At 40.1% G+C, this 17,576-nt stretch overlaps 1 protein-coding gene across 1 annotated transcript in view; it reads left to right on the plus strand.

Moving 5' to 3' along the window:
• Positions 1–1,549: 1,549 nt before the first annotated feature.
• LOC311133659 (contactin-3-like) overlaps positions 1,550–17,576 on the plus strand; it is a gene marked incomplete at both ends in the record, with an annotated part of 60,753 nt that continues 44,726 nt past the window's right edge. Inside the window, 3 exons of the mRNA XM_084167192.1 lie at positions 1,550–1,604; positions 11,262–11,397; positions 16,603–16,778. Coding sequence (XP_084023318.1) covers positions 1,550–1,604; positions 11,262–11,397; positions 16,603–16,778 — 367 coding nt within the window. The remainder of the gene's footprint in view (positions 1,605–11,261; positions 11,398–16,602; positions 16,779–17,576) is intronic.

Consider the following 17,576-nt stretch of genomic DNA (forward strand, 5'->3'; position numbering starts at 1 on the left):
ATCTCAAGACATCAGTCAGGAAGTTAAAGCTTGGTTTCAAATGGGTCTTCCAAATGGACAATGACCCCAAGCATACTTCCAAAGTTGTGGCAAAATGGCTTAAGGACAACAAAGTAAAGGTATTGGAGTGGCCATCACAAAGCCCTGACCTCAATCCTATAGAATATTTGTGGGCAGAACTGAAAAAGCGTGCGTGAGCAAGGAGGCCTACAAACCTCACTCAGTTACACCAGCTCTGTCAGGAGGAATGGACCAAAATTCACCCAACTTATTGTGGGAAGCTTGTGGAAGGCTACCGAAACGTTTGACCCAAGTTAAACAATTTAAAGGCAATGCTACCAAATAATAATTGAGTGTATGTAAACTTCTGACCCACTGGGAATGTGATGAAAGAAATAAAAGCTGAAATAAATAAATCTCTCCATTATTATTCTGACATTTCACATTCTTAAAATAAAGTGGTGATCCTATCTGACCTAAAACAGGGCATTTTTAGTAGGATTAAATGTCAGGAATTGTGAAAAACTGAGTTTAAATGTATTTGGCTAAGGTGTATGTAAACTTCCAACTTCAACTGTATATTAGTATACCGCTAAATGTATTTAGGTTGTCTGCCTGTTCCTATTAATAGGCTGGGGAAAGTAGCTTTTGAGGTCAATTTTTTCCACCCCCTCTTTCCTCCGATGTAGCAGATTTGTGCTTGTTGCTCAGGTTGACAAGAAATGCACTATGATGCTTTGGTAATGTAAAAACAAGCTCACTTAGCAGTTCTCTGTGTCACTATTCCATAACATTGTCCAAAATATACTGTAGTTCCACAGAATAGGTGCTGTTGTGAACCTGCGATTCATTGCAGCTGAATCATATTCAAACTTCTTCAATGTTTGATATTTGGTATCTGCCCCCCCGTGGGTTTGTTTCCCACGGGGGGGGGGGGGGGGGGGGGGGGCAGTATGGAAATGTATGCACTCACTAACTGTAAGTCGCTCTGTATGACTAAAATGTAAATGTAAGAGTTTGTCTGGACCAGGCTTTAATGGTAAACATTTGACATTGTCACAGACGATGGAATTGTGATCACTGGCTTTGCATCTATACCTGGTATTGAAATGTTTTGGGTGTATATTACATTTTTTATATGCACTGTATATGTCCTTACTTACCCCCAATGTGTCAACAGCTGTATTTTCCATTACATTTAGTCATAATGCAGTCATCAAAAGGCATACAGTGTAATTAATAAAATAATTAATCAACCATTGTATAATGGCTTAAATCATATGCATGTGTTGTCTGGTGAATGCTTTCACAGTTTTTTTGTTTTTTTTTCAAGTCTTCTAAAAACTGTGAAAGAACATGAATAGTGCAACTTTGCAATACTGTAATCATCATACTGATGTTGAATGCTTGTAATATTTGGCTCAAAATGTCTTATTTTACTTATTTGTTTAATTACCTTCCCCTCAGATCAAAGATTCTCATATTCAAGGGAGAACATTCCATTCACAAGCAATTGGATGAGAGTCTTATTTGCCCTTGGCAACTGAAGATGATGTTACTATGGAAACAACTTGTGCTGCTATCAATCATTGGTTGCCTTGCAGGTAAGACGTTTTACTACACATTTTATTCTGGAAGAGGTATTTACTATTATAATTCTACAAGCTCCTATATGATTTTTAATTCGAAGGATGATTTATGTTTACGTTAACATTGTTACTTGCACAATGTTAGTAGGCCTAATTGCTCTCTTTGTTACAAACAAGAAACTGCCCAGCAAACCAAAATTGGTTCTGTGAAAGTTCCCATAACATTCGTTAGGGTAGGTCGCTGCAAATGTTCTCATAACACAAAAACTGTCCAGTTGTGGTGATGATTGTAGAATGTTTGTATACAAATCAAATCAAATCACATTGTATTTGTCACATGCACCGTGAAATGCTTACTTACAAGGCCTTAACCAACAATGCAGTTCAAGAAATAGAGTTAAGAAAATATTTGTCAATAGTCCGGGTGGCCATTTGATTAATTTGATTAATTGTTTGGCTTGGGGGTAGAAGCTGTTAAGGAGCCTTTTGGACCTATAAAACATTCAGCTGATGTTGCAAGAACGTTACTAAAACAGATTTAATCTGTTCTTTAAAGTTTCCCAGAATGTTTAATTAGGTTGGGGGTAAAGTCTGTTGAGAACAATGTAGGGACATCACAAAATATATGTTCCCAAAACACAAAAACTGTCTAATTGCATGGAGGATTGTTCAATGGTTTTTTTTAGGGTGCAAAAACGTTCAACTGATGTTACAAGAATGTTCCCAGAAAACATTTTGTCTGTTCTTTAAAGGTTCCCAGAATGTTTCATTAGGTTGTGGGAACTGTCTGGTGGGAACATTGTGGGGACATCACAAAAGATCTGTTCCCAAAACACAAAAACTGTCCAGTTGCGTGGGTGATTATACAATGTTTAACAGGTGGGTCTAATCCTGAATGCTGATTGGTTAAAATCGCATTCCAGCCGGTGTCTATTCCACAAGTTACCACCAGGTAAATCTATGATGTTAAAATGCCTATTTACTCTGTTCCATTTGACTGTGCAATCCACTGTCTCATCAGCCCAGCCAGGCACTTTATAAACTTGATCTCCACTATAAAAAGCATCTAGACATTATCTCACATTTCTTTTAGACTAACATTTAGTTTTCAACAGCGGAGATTTTTATAAACCTTGCAGTCTGTCTCTCCGACATTTGCAACATTGTTTCAATATTCAAATTTGATCTCCTGCTGTCCCATTGTAATGAACGTGTCGGGAGTCGGGACGAGACAGACAGGCAGGCAGCGTTTCTCAGCCAGTCGAAGTCATGAATCAGCTGGAATCATTTTTATGGATATATACAAAGAAATGTCAATTGAAAAAATGTCAAACGAAACGTAGTGCAGCTAGTTTGCAGTATTTCCAGCTTCAGTTTGAAAAGATTGTGTTAGCTGTGTTGTTGGCTAGCTCCTCTGAACAACAGTGTCCTGACGAGAGCACATTTTCTATGCCAGGCGAAATCGCGCCTCATTTGCTCATTGTTATGGATGTGTCCAAATAAATGTCACTAGAAAACAGCTTAAACAAATGCAAATGCCACTACTGTTGTTATTCTGGCTGCACTGTTTGACGTGACTGTAAGTTAGCCGTAGTTGGCTAGGTAGCAAGCAAGCAAGGGATAAGAACGTTGCCAGCCAATATGGCAATGGAACATTTAGAACGAACGACTGGGTCGTGTCCATAGATACAGAACAAAAAGACTGAAAGAGTGGGTCGCGTCTCTGGCAACCGAACCAATAGAATGAACGACCAGCCTGCTTGGGTAGCAACCCTAGACTTGTGTCGGGACTTAACGTTTTTAATGAAATATGTCAATCATTATTTGAATATGTTGGTAACCCATTATATAAAAGTGATCATGCCCTCGAAGCCGGAGTTTAGAATATATTGACATGGTTACCGGCCCTCCACTTCATCGCGGGTCTAACAACACCCGTGCCAATATATCGTCCAAACACCGGCTTCTCGGGCATTATCACTTAATTATTTTAGGGTGCAAAACATTTACCTGATAGTACAAGAATGTGGTAACATTGTGGGTACATGACAAGAGATTTTTTCCCAAAACACAAAAACTGTCGGGTTGTGCTGACATTCACATAATGTTATTTCGGGGTGCAGAAAACATTACTTTGATGTTGCAAGAATGTTGACAGAACAGCCTTCCTGAGTTCTTTAAAGGTTCCCAGAACATGTAATTAGGTTGTGTATGGAAAGTGTGGGTACATTACAAGAGATAGGTTTCCAAAACACAAAATATGCTCAGTTGTGATGACATTCATACAATGTTTAAGTTAGGTTGTACAGGACATTCCCTTAATTTTGTAAGAATTCAATAAGTCAGTTTTTATGACGTTCATAACATATTTGTTTTAGGTTTAACATAATATTCCATTGATGTTCACGCAATATACATTTGACCTTGTCTTGGAGGTCCTCAGAACATTACAAGAACACTTAGAAAATGTTATATTTAAGTTTTACCTGATATTACCACAACATTCTCAGCATGCAAATTAAAGCATAAGAAAGCAGATTGGAATACATCCCAATTATGTTTCTCTACAGATGTAATGGTAATTCGCTTTTGAAGACCAAATTGTAGATGATAGAGACACATGGCATTTTAATTTAATTCATAGGACATTTGAACAGCATTTAATCACAACCATATTTTTTACACTTCATATGTTGACAATATATAGCCATGGCAGTATGGTCACACAGGAGTTCCATGCTGTCTTTTTAGCCTTCTTAGACATAACTAACCCAGGGAAATACTGGTAACTGGGTTATTCACCATCACTTCACCCATGCTCTTTATATGCTGCGTACCCCTGGGCCCATATTTAGACTATGAGTGCTGATCTAGGATCACTTTTGCTTGTCAGATCATGAAAAATAAGCCAGGGGGAACCATATCAAGCATTTCAAAGTAGGAATTATATCGGGTGCGTTTAAAAAAAGTTGAACAGTCAATTTCTACTCAATGTTTAATTTTTTACAGTTAGTCTAAATTCTGCATTTCTCACTGGATTTATAAATCTGGACGAAATAAAGACATCCTCTCTTTTAGTAGACTATATCTGAGCCTCAATTTCACATTTTCTTTAAAAAGAAACATGGTTAAAGAATATCTTGGATTGAACCTGCAATCTTCAGATCTGCAGCCAAATCATTAACCCACTGCACCACCAGGTGATAACTGTGGCCTGTCAAATATGGTCAATAAGGACACAGAACACAATTTGAGTTATTAAAATGTTCTTGTAACATCAGGTGAATGTTTTATGCACTCTAAAAGAAACGTTATAGAATCATGGACAGTTTTTTGTTTTATGGGAGCATATATTTTGTGATGTCCCCACAGCGATCTCACCAAACTGCTCACCACAACCTAATGAAACATTCTGGGAACCTTTAAAGAACAGATTAAATGTGTTATAGGAACGTTCTTGCAACATCAGACAAATGTTTTATACATGTTATGAGAACATTTGACGTGACCTAACGAATGTTCCGGGAACTTTCACAGAACCATTTTTGGTTTGCTGGGAAAACGTTACTGGTACATTGTGTTATTACATTACCTGGAAACCTAATGAGAACTTTTGGGGAATGTTCTGTGGTGGTTGTTGCAGATGATCTGCAAAACATTTCACTGAATGTTAGGAGAACATTCCAAGGATATTTAATAAATAAATAAATATATTAATTGAAAGATTTAGTTATGAAAAACATTATCTGGATGTTTTTGGGATGTTATCATCCTAATGTTAGATAAAACCCTAACTAGAACTTAATGGGAATCTTAGCTAATGTTCTGGGAATGTTCCCGGTTTGCTGGGTGGTATACCTTTTTGGCAACTGTACTGCAATACCTCTCAATAGAGCACTAGTTTGAAGTCGACAGTATGACACTGATGTGTGTGCCCTATGTTGTCTCTTTGGTCTCATATGGAAATGTAGGAGATCTCATGCTTACAGGGTCGCCTACATAATTTTAAAGTGCTTTGGGCATTCTCTAGATTGTGCTTGACGCTATGAACTGAAATGAACCATACTGTGCACTGACTACACAATTCTACAGAATCTGTATTGCATTACATTGCATTAGCCTAGATCTAATCTTCTCTTTTGCTGTTGATAAGAAACTGATAGAGACACCTACACAGTATTTGCAACCAACCATATTATATTTCATAGTGACAAGGTTAAATTGATTAAAATTGAGTTTTTCATATACGGTAGGCTACTTCCCCTGTTGCCCTTCAGCCATCCCTCGAGCAGCCTACTGCATTTGCGCCTCCAGGGACATCTGCGATTCCATTCCTATTCCTGTGTTTGACATGTCAGAGATCATTATCAGGATCCTTGGGATAAAACTGCGCCTGCATTTTAGCACAAACCTCTTGCCACACTGGCTCGTTATGCCCTTGTGGTCACCTGGGATTGGGACAGAAATGCATGCTCTCTCTCTCTCTCTCTCTCTCTCTCTCTCTCTCTCTCTCTCTCTCTCTCTCTCTCTCTCTCTCTCTCTCTCTCTCTCCACTGAAAGACAACCACAGCAAAGCGGACTTTGAATTTACATATAGTATACAGAATGTGTAGGCTTTAAGGGGCTCAACAATCAACACATAAGTATTCAAAACAGTTTTGAACAGTCCGTGGAGGTTTAGTGTATGTGTTAGTGCTATGTTACTGTTGAGGAATTTGTTTGTACAATATTTTATGTAGAAATGCATGTTGCAGTTTTTTGCAATCAAATGACAGTTGATTAGACATTGATTTACTTATTTTGTTGTTAGTTGCAAGTAGGGATCAAACCTGGGAGCTTTGGAGTGTTATCCCTGGAATTAATCCACTGTGCCACTGGGATGGGACTAACACTAATATACAAAAGAGAGGATAACTAAATCTAGAAAAATACGTTTCCTCTATTATTTCTTAATCTACCAATCCTTTTTATATACTGTAAAATTGGGATGTTTTTACCTTTATTTTCACTATGAACCTGATTTCAGAAGTCATGTAAAATTATTGCCTGACAGATTGTGGTGAGGTGTACGTACATAGATTTGCATACAGTATGTACAAAGACATGAAGCCATAGTTTGAATCATAGTTTAAGGACTTAAGTGCAAAGGGAATCCTTTGGCAGATCACAGGTTCAGATTTACTTGATGACCTTTCTTTAAAAAAGCTATAACTATGTTTGAACAATACCATAATAAAATATCATGATTGACATTTGTTTAAAAGTTTGGCATCTTTGTATAATACTGCACATTAATATTAGCGGAACATTGCAGCAATGTTTTCAGAACTACTTCCATTATTGTTAAAGTATGTTTTTAGAACATTATTGGAACATCATGTCATAACATTACAAAATAACTTTATAACTTTATATGTTTGTTGTTTGTTATTATGCACTATCTATACAAAAGTATGTGGACACCCCTTGAAATTAGTGGATTCGGCTATTCCAGCCACACCCGTTGCTGACAGGTGTATAAAATCGAGCACACAGACATGCAATCTTCATAGACAAACATTGGCAGTAGAATGTCCTTACTGAAGACCTCAGTGACTTTCAATGTAGGATGCCACCTTTCCAACAAGTCAGTTCGTCAAATTTCAGCCCTGCTAGTAATGCCCCGGTCAACTGTAAGTGCTTTTATTGTGAAGTGGAAATGTCTAGGAGCAACAACAGCTCAGCCGTGAAGTTGTAGGCTACACAAGCTCACAGAACGGGACCGGCGAGTGCTGAAGCGTGTAGCGCGTAAAAATTGTCTGTCCTTGGTTGCAACACTCACTACCGAGTTCCAAACTCCCTCTGGAAGCAACGTCAGCAAAATAACTGTTAGTCGGGAGCTTCATGAAATGGGTTTCCATGGCCGAGCAGCCGCACACAAACCTAAGATCACCATGCGAAATGCCAAGCGTTGGCTGGAGTGGTGTAAAGCTCGCCGCAATTGGACTCTGGGGCATTGGAAATGTGTTCTCTGGAGTGATGATTCACGCTTCACCATCTGGCAGTCCAACGGACGAATCTAGGTTTGGTGGATGCCAGGAGAACTCTACCTGTCCGAATGCATAGTGCCAACTGTAAAGTTTGGTGGAGGAAGAATAATGGTCTGGGGCAGTTTTTCATCGTTCGGGCTAGGCCCCTTAGTTCCAGTGAAGGGAAATCTTAATGCTACAGCATACAATAACAATATAGACGATTCTGTGCTTCCAACTTTCCTGTTTCAACATGACAATGCCCCCGTGCCCAAAGAGAGGTCCATTCAGAAATGGTTTATCGAGATCGGTGTAGAAGAACTTGACTGGCCTGCAACAGGGCCCTGACCTCAACCCCATCGAACACCTTTGGGATGAATTGGAACGCCGACTGAGAGCCAAGCCTAATCGCCCAGCATCAGTGCCTGACCTCACTACTGCTCTTGTGGCTGAATGGAAGCAAGTCACCGCAGCAATGTTCTAACATCTAGTGGAAAGCCTTTCCAGAAGAGTGGCCAGAAGAGTGGAGGCTGTTATAGCAGCAAAGGGTGGACCAACTCCATATTAATGCCCATGATTTTGGAATGAGATGGTCGACGAGCATCTTTTGGTCATGTAGGAAGGTATTAGTGTATTGATATCTCCATCAACATTAGCAGAATATTCTAAGAATTGTTCTCAAAACAACTTCTATTGCTCCAACATTTTATTGCTCAAGTATGTTCAGGGAACGTTATTGGAACAATCATTGAACATAGCTGAATAAAATAGAAAGGATATTTTCTCCAAACGATTTCTGAGTGAGTGCACACATGAGGCTATTCTGTGTTGAGCGGTTAACAAAGAAACAGGTCCTCCTATATGCTTAATTTAGTTATTTTGGCAACCTTTGTTGTGATACAAACATTGGGCTATAAGTTAGATTTTTAATACATTCTAAGGCTGCATGATGTGACTCTAATGATGATTTGAAAAAAGTTGCATGAAAGGCATGAGCTCTGCTTTGTTTCTTGCTCAGGCTGCACACACTTCATCAGTCTCTAATTCACAATTTGACAAGCACTTGATAATATTCTCACCGGGCCTTGAATTTCTCGATGGTATACATTTACATTTTACATTTTAGTCATTTAGCAGACGCTCTTATCCAGAGCGACTTACAGTTAGTGAATACATATTTTTGTATACTGGCCCCCCGTGGGAATCGAACCCACAACCCTGGCGTTGCAAACGCCATGCTCTATCAACTGAGCTACATCCCTGCCGGCCATTCCCTCCCCTACCCTGGACGACGCTGGGCCAATTGTGCGCCGCCCATGAGTCTCCCGGTCGCGGCCGGCTGCGACAGAGCCTGGATTCGAACCAGGATCTCTAGTGGCACAGTTAGCACTGCGATGCAGTGCCTTAGACCACTGCGCCACTCAGGAGCCAAACATGGTGGTGGATTATGCTTTGGGGGCGTTTTTCTGCTAAGGGGACAGGACAACTTCACCGCATCAAAGGGACGATGGACGGGGCCATGTACCGTCAAATCTTGGGTGAGAACCTCCTTCCCTCAGCCAGGGCATTGAAAATGGGTCGTGGATGGGTATTCCAGCATGACAATGACCCAAAACACACGGCCAAGGCAACAAAGGAGGGGCTCAAGAAGAAGCACATTAAGGTCCTGGAGTGGCCTAGCCAGTCTCCAGACCTTAATCCCATAGAAAATCTGTGGAGGGAGCTGAAGGTTCGAGTTGCCAAACGTCAGCCTCGAAACCTTAATGACTTGCAGAAGATCTGCAAAGAGAAGTGGGACAAAATCCCTCCTGAGTTTGTGCAAACCTGGTGGCCAACTACAAGAAACGTCTGACCTCTGTGATTGCCAACAAGGGTTTTGCCACCAAGTACTAAGTCATGTTTTGCAGAGGGGTCAAATACTGGAATATGAAAAATGTATGCACTCATTAGCTGTATGTCGCTCTGGATAAGAGCGTCTGCTAAATGACTAAAATGTAAATGTAAATAACATCACACTATAACTATATGAGAGTTATGCGGACATGTTCCCTGCATGTTGTTTTGAATGCTTTGGATGATGTCGCCATGAACATTAGCAGAACGTTCCTGTAATGTTTTAGCAACTGTCGTCGAGTCCGACACCTCTGACAAGCTCACGTTTAAATCGCATGAAGGCCAATGAAGGCTATGGCAAAAACTGAGAGTTTTCTTTAAAAAAGTTATGTTTAAATGGCTGAATAGTTGAACAATGCACCAGGTGTAATTGCTACTGTGATTCCTGAGATGCATAGCCTGTTGATGGAGTATTTTTTTTATTCCGAAATTATACTTTTGTTACATTGTTTGCCAGCTCAGCTGGTTAGCTAGCTCTCAGTCTCTGACCACCAAATGTTGCTAACGCAAGCTAACTAGCTAGCCACTTAATATAGCTTGTTTTCTCAAAATGTATGTTAGCTAGCAAAGTTAAGAATGTTATGAAACTCCCATCTGCTGTCGACATCAGGATACGATTTGAGTGCAATAGTTAGGTCCAAAAGTGGTTATAGCTTTGACTGCATGCTGACAGTGAGCTCAGAGCCATTCAGTGGCTAGCTACACTACAAACATCATTTTACCAGGTTCACATTAAGCAATTGTAATGACAGTCCACCACAACATACCCAAGTGTTTAATTTCATTGTTTGTTCAAAAACAGTTTCTAGGGTCTCATAAGAAAGAAACACAGTTTAAGATCATTGTGAGGGGATTTCGCCAATGGTTGAATGGGGAATTGGGCTTCCTGAAAATGTTTTGTCCAAGGTTGCAACAGTAACCAAGGGGGGCGGGACATAGCGAAGGGTCAATTGCTCCCACATTTTGTTGCGGCAGTATGTTCTAAGAACATTACTGGAACATTGTGTTATTACATTAACCTTAGGGGAATGTTCTGTGGTAGTTTTTACAGATGTTTTGAACAATATTTTAGTGAATGTTAGCAGAACATTCCAATGATATTTCATTTCAAACATTTTTTGGGAACAAATATTTGGTGATCAAAAACATTGTTTGAATATTTTTGGGACGTTATCATCCTAATTTTAGCTCAAACCCTAATTAGAACTTAATGGGCATATCTTAGCTAATGTCCTGGGAATGTTCCTGGTTTGCTGTGTAGTTGGTTATCATAAATTGCCCTGCTACCAGATGGTTATCATAAATTGCCCTGCTACCAGATGGATTCACACAGGTGCATTCATGTGACTAACGTTTCAACGTCACCATGCTTTTTGCAGTGCTCAGATTTGTGCCAACATTGAATAGTTATGCCAACATTGAGGTTTTTCATGGATAAGCTATTATAATTATTTGGGTTAGTAGCACACTATTTAATCAAATAATGGTTTCCTTATGTCTATTCCAAATCAAATATTTTAATGGCCCTGTCTCAATCGTAGTTACCATGTTGCAATTATAGACATGATTTTTAAAATGTCATAACTGTCACCAGTTTTTGTCACCTCTGTTGGCGAGTGCTGGCATGTCAAGATTCACAAGTTTTCACCCTCTACCTGTTTGTTCAGACTCATTTGTTACATCCTTGTTAGATTACTGAAATGTCACACATTGACGAATGCCAATTGTTAAAGGCCTGAGTATTACAGCCTGCGTTGCTTATGTTCTCCAGCTCATGCACAAGATTTCCTGTTCCAAGGGCCAAGATGGAGGACGGAGCCCAGTGACCTCATTCTACCCATCAACTCCCCTTACCAGGAAACTACCATTAGATGTGAGGCAGAGGGGAACCCCTCCCCACAGTACAGGTAAAGGATTCCATCAATCTACACTATAATTCCACAATTCAGTGTGGAACTGCCATTAGCTGCCATTTAACATGGACGTTTAACAAAATCTTCAGTCTCTCTCTCTCTCTCAAGGCAATCAAATCAGGATACTAACAGCATTGATTGGTATTGATTTGGCGGAGAGAGATAAACATTGGGCTGACCATAATAGCAGTAGAGATACTGTAACATCCAAGAAACAAGATTAACCTTTTACTGCAGTTGGCTAAATCAGGGTCATATATAGCGTTTCTTGGTAGTCTTTAACAAATCTACTTTGAAACAAAAGTATACACCTCACACACATGGTTATGGGCCTAAAAAAAGAAGACACCTGTACCATGTCAGATATAGAGTTGAAATGTATTACATTTTGAGTTTGCATCCCAATATTACACGTTATATACATCACAGAAGACTGAAATATAACAAAACTGTTTGACATAGAAACACCAGATTTTCTGCGGAAAAAATAATAATATGTTTATTTATTATGAAATTATGACAAATATTAATAACATTACACCCATGAGGCCACTAGGTCATTTGACTGCAGGAAAGGGCTGCGCAGACATTTAACCAGACAGAGAAACGTATTTATATGGCATGCTCATTCAAAAAAAAAAAAAAAAGCTGTAAACTAATGTAGGCTTTGAGCTATGATTTAGATTTAGACGGGAAGTCAGCCAACCATTAACTTATAAATACTTCAGAGATGTGAGTCTAGTTATCTTTATTACAGATTTGATTTAGGTTGCTCTAGGATTGAAGCTAATGTTTTATAATGTGCTGCACTGCAGGAAATCATTAGGAATGTAGGGAGATTTCAGTTACTAATTCTACTCTAGATTCTCTGATATCCCTCCGGTTATTCCCCGGTGGTGAGGCTACCTGAAAATGGCAGCCCGCGTTGGTTTGGTGGTAGATTGTGTTTCGTAGCTTGGTCAGCATCATGTAAATGCACAGCAAGCAGTTGAGAGAGGTAATAACCTTGTGAGTGACATTCTGTTAAATGCTTACATTTCCTCTAATGTGTATGTGCTTAAAACATGGGTCTTAGAGCAGCAGCAGGGGGTATCATTATACGTGTTGTGCAATCTGAGCAATCCAAGGATGAGCTGAACCATCACAACTTGCACTACTTGAAAAAGAAGTCGAGTGGACGTGTTCTCACCATCAAACTAAACAATTAGGATTATTCTTTTTTTAACTTAAGTGTACAGGGACAAGAATAGATCGTGGGTTATGATTATGTGTGATAAAATGTGGTGTAGTCATCTGTGCCACACATTGGAATAACCCTCAAATGCTGTAAGTAGAAGCCTCTTAAGATATTTAAGCGCTGCGCAAAAGTTTCCTACATTAGTAAAGTAACAGTGATATGTTTTCCCTGGATTAATATTTGATGTGTTGGAACGGATAAAACATTAGTCATCATAAGCAATTCCAAATATTATGATTGTTTTCATGCAGGCTAATAACTCTTGAGTTAAGTGTGTCTAATGAGCTATTTCACACAATTAATGTTATTTGTAAAGTCCAATCTAAGACAAATTAAAGACAATCCAAGCTTTCATTGTGAAATGGATAGAACCAAGTCGATCAATTAAAAAGTAGGACCTCAAGCACCCATTTTACGTAAGGTATTTGTATTAAAACCAAAAGAATACAGAGCACAGATCTGAATAGAATCGAAGTGAATCACTTTATTGAAACAAACTCCCATGGCAGGGGATTGACGTTTATGGGAATACTTTTAAAGACACTGCATCGTTTAGTCCTTGGACTCACTGCAAGTGAAGGGATCATTTGTGGCTTTATTTGGGTTGCACCAGAGTGTATGTTTGACACTGACTGTTCTTGACTTGTGTCCCCTCCGGCAAGGAGAGGACTTTTGTCTTGATGATTAAAAGTGAAACAGAAATGTTTAGCAATACATTTCCCTAACGCAGAAAAACTCAGGACCTCACATGCCCCCAATGAGCTGCCCTAGCTGTCCCTCAGAGCTGCAAAGGGACAAGCTTTGATCTCCCACAATTCTGCAGGAAGGCATCAACTAACCTCACTCAGTTTCTAGTGAAATTATACTGGAATCACAAGTTTTCCATTTTTTCAAGACCTTCACATTTTCCAATTCATGCCAAAGTAACCATCTCATACCACTGAAACAATGCTCTTTACTACTCTCTTTTTTCTTTATCTTTCATAACCAGTGCCACACAACTCCACACGTCACACTCCATACCACACCGCATGTTAAAGATATTAGTACGTGATCTGTTACAGTAGGGGTAGTTGTTCTCAATATGGTTATCACAATTGATTTTAGTCCTTATCAGTGACCCATAATGAACACTACATTGGGCAGTGTGTTATGAACTTATTGTAATGTACTGTAGAACCAAGGGCATAGTGGCCAATGGACAACAATCATTTATTTGTGATGTTCCCTGTCCCCTAATGTGACATCTGGAGATGTTGTCACCGTCTCTTACTTTATGTAGGCAATTTGAGTTTCTCATTTAGTGTGGAAGCTATCACAGCATGGAGCCTGAGGAGAGAACTTTGCATCTCCTGCCCTGACAAAGTCTCAGACTACTGAAATATTAATTATTCCATTTCAAGTACAACCATGTTCAATGATGATATTCAGTAATATCTGATTCTCTGCCAACCTTCTGGGTTGAGACCAAGGGCCCTCTGTCTCCTGGTGGTCAGCAGTGTGGTTTTTAAGGGACAATATTAGCTGTGTGTGTGTGTGTGTGTGTGTGTCCTCAGGTAAAAACAGGTGAGATGCGTGGCTGGAGACAGCGCTGAGCGCAGCACCATTCCCTGCCTGTATTTGATGAAGAGGCCTCATGCAACATTGATGTGAACCTCAAGGTCGTTCAGAGTTCATCCACACCATGCCATGAGCAGCCCATGGCCTGGAGGCTGGAACAGGCTAGGACAGCCAGAGCAAATAAGGGAGCCGTTAGTCTTTGTTGTTTTTTAGGAACCCTACTGTCTGGTGTGTTAAATTTCCTCTATTCACTCCACTAATGCTATGGCCCCAGATAAATTGTGCTTTTTCAAAGTGCTGTTTTGCCTTTTTTGTGAAGCACTTCAGTTGGAGTCTTCATCTGTGGATGAGTTAAGACCTGAGGGGGCAATGAAGAGGAGATGAGACCACTACTGTTTAGAATGCATAAAGATTTCCATGGTGTTGGACTGCTCATTTAGTTCCTCATTAGTCCTGTGCTGGCAACAGGTTTGAGGGCACAGACTGCTATACAGGTCAGAGCATGCAGTTTGCAACAATCATATACTCTCACAGTAAAATATAATTGGCGCCAGCTGTCTTATTTGATGTTTTTGCCACCATATTTGAGGTTTTGTTCACTACCTCACAGCTGGTAAGAACCATTTTACTGACTGTTAGAGAGATGGATACACATCACTGCATATGACGATGATGGTGATGATGATGATGGTGATGACTCAAATACAATACGACTATGCTCCCATGGATAATTATAGTTTGCATAGTCGATAGTAAAGGATAGTTATGTCCGCATGGGCTTTAATTGGTGGCGTGATCATTTATTATGAGGACAATGTGGAATATCAGTTACATTGGTTCAGGCTGAATAACTCCACATCTGCTTATGGGTGAAATGACACTAGCAGCAGCACTGTGGTCTACCGTCGTTGTTTATTCCTACTCTCATGGAATGGGTGCTGTGTATGTGATGGTAGTTTGATGCTCTATCACCTAGCCTTCATCCTCAGGGGGGTTTCATACCAGGCCTTTTCTGGTGGCTACTTAGTGTTGGTAGGTGCGGGGTGTCTCTGACAGCTTGTCCCACTGTTCAAATGGAGCGAAGGCTTGCTGTTTGAGGTGTTGCTGCTGCCTCTGCTGCTAGATGGTATGGCTGGCTGTGTCGTGCGTAGACACCTTCACACCCAGCCGAGGCAGAGCCCAGCCATCTGCTCCAGGGGTGTCTGATCTGCTCAGCCTGCCTACCGTCCTCTCCCATTAAGTTCAGATATGCTGGGGTGGCTGCGAATAGCCACCCAACCCCCTCTCTCCCGCTCTCCATTATTATATTACACATGTCAGATCCTCCAGCTAGGCTGTACACGCAGTGTCACCTCTGCTGAAAAAAATCCTAGGGGAAACACTGGTATACATACGATAACATGATGGATCATATCAGCTGAGCCATTGGGAACATGCATAAACAAGATGCTCTTTTAAAGGCAGTTGAGATTGAATATGGCATCAAACTCCCTTGTTTGAAATGTTTGTATTTGTGTGCCCAGGAAACATAGGTTTCATCACATAACTTCAAACATAAAAAAAAAAAAAAAATTGGTATCTGGAATGGTGACAAAATAAGTTTGATTAAGTGAAAGCCGCACTGAGATAGATGAATAATGCAGGCAACAACAGGAAAGACAGCTATATCTTTTGTAGTCTGTCAGACGGGAGTCTGGGGAAAGTTATGGCTGGTTTTAAGGCTGTGTGAAGCACAATTTTTTCTGCTCGTTAGTTTGCTGAAAGTTTTTTTCCCTCATCATTGAATTGTCATTTCACAGTCCTGAATTGCGTTGCTCAAGCTAGCTGGCTCAAAGTCTCATCCTAATCATGCATAATTTCTTGCATTCTGATGAGGAAAATAATCCATACTTATCATGCCTCTCAGCTTTGTTAACTTTGGAAAAACTAAAATAATTTCCCCATTTTGTAAATTGTTTTTTGCAACAAATCATTAGAACAGTAAGTAGTCCAAAACATTTGTATGTTGTGCATTCTTTGACCTCATGCTATCTGGGAATTTAACTTAGCTGGTGATTGATGTTTTTAAAGAAGTTAGAAATAGGATTTATAATGCTCAACCTATAACTTCACATACAAAGTATTTTAGATCAGTAATATGAAATAGATGTGATATTTTTTTACATAATACAATTATGTACAATGTAAACAAATAGACCACACAGTCTTTCAAATGCCAAGGCAACTAGCTAACCCAATACACAATGAAAAGTTTAATGCTCAAAATATCAGCAACTACAGCGTTATTTTATCCGATATCTTCATTTGATTCAATCGTCTTTATCAAATCGATCCATGTGATAAATGTTTGTGAGCGTGTGTCTCCAGAGGCCTGGCTGCTGATTGTGTTTACGTCTTTCCAGATGGTCGCTAAACGGAACACTCATTGATCTGGGGAGTGACTACCGGCGTCACATGTCTGGGGGCAACCTGATCATTAACAGTCTGGACAGGGATGAAGACACAGGGATATACCAGTGCACTGCCTTCAACACATGGGGGACTATCCTCAGCCGCAGAGCCACTTTACAATTTGCATGTAAGTGATCGGGCTATCCCTAGCACGTTATGGGGGAGGGGTGTATGTATGTGTGTGTCTGTGTGTTTGTGCTCCTGCATGCTTGCAATTGTGCATGCATGTTTGTGTAAGTGTGTGCACTTGTGTTGTGTGTCTGTGAGTGTGTTTCTGTGGCCTCTGTGTCTTTAGCATTCCGATTTCTTGTTCGGTATGCTTCAAATAGATTTTTTAAAGGGAAATGGTAATCGAATGAAATGTCAGATGCAACAACCACAGTGGGTGAGGCAGCTTCTGACTGCCTCTGAACTCCATTGATTCTCATTAGTCTCTGTGTTTCCAGCTTTGACAGCGTCTGTGCAACCTCGGTATTGACTGATAGTTTGCCAATCTATGCAAGCCTCTGCGATCTGGACTGAACCTACACAAATAAAGCTTAAACTTTGCAAACCAGACACAATCATTTTTTACTGTGTAATATGTGTCGCTGCAGATAGATTAGACTTGGTTGAACAGCCTGTCTGGTATTTTAGAGAGGGGTATGTGAATATCACAGGAGGTTGGTGGCACCTTAATTGGGGAGGACGGGCTTGTGGTTAATGGCTGGAGCGGAATAGGTGGAATGGTATCAAATACATCAAACACATGGTTTGATGCCATTCCATTCGCTCCGTTCCAGACGTTATTATGAGCCGTCCTTCCCACAGCAGCCTCCACTGGTAAATATGAAGCTTTAGTGTGGGTCTCTACCATATAGAGAGCAGACCGATAGACAGTGTAGAGAGACACCTTTCCCCTCTCACTGATCATGCCGTCTCACTA

This window comes from Coregonus lavaretus (genome assembly GCF_964263955.1).
Source record: "Coregonus lavaretus genome assembly, chromosome: 8".
NCBI lineage: Eukaryota > Metazoa > Chordata > Actinopteri > Salmoniformes > Salmonidae > Coregonus > Coregonus lavaretus.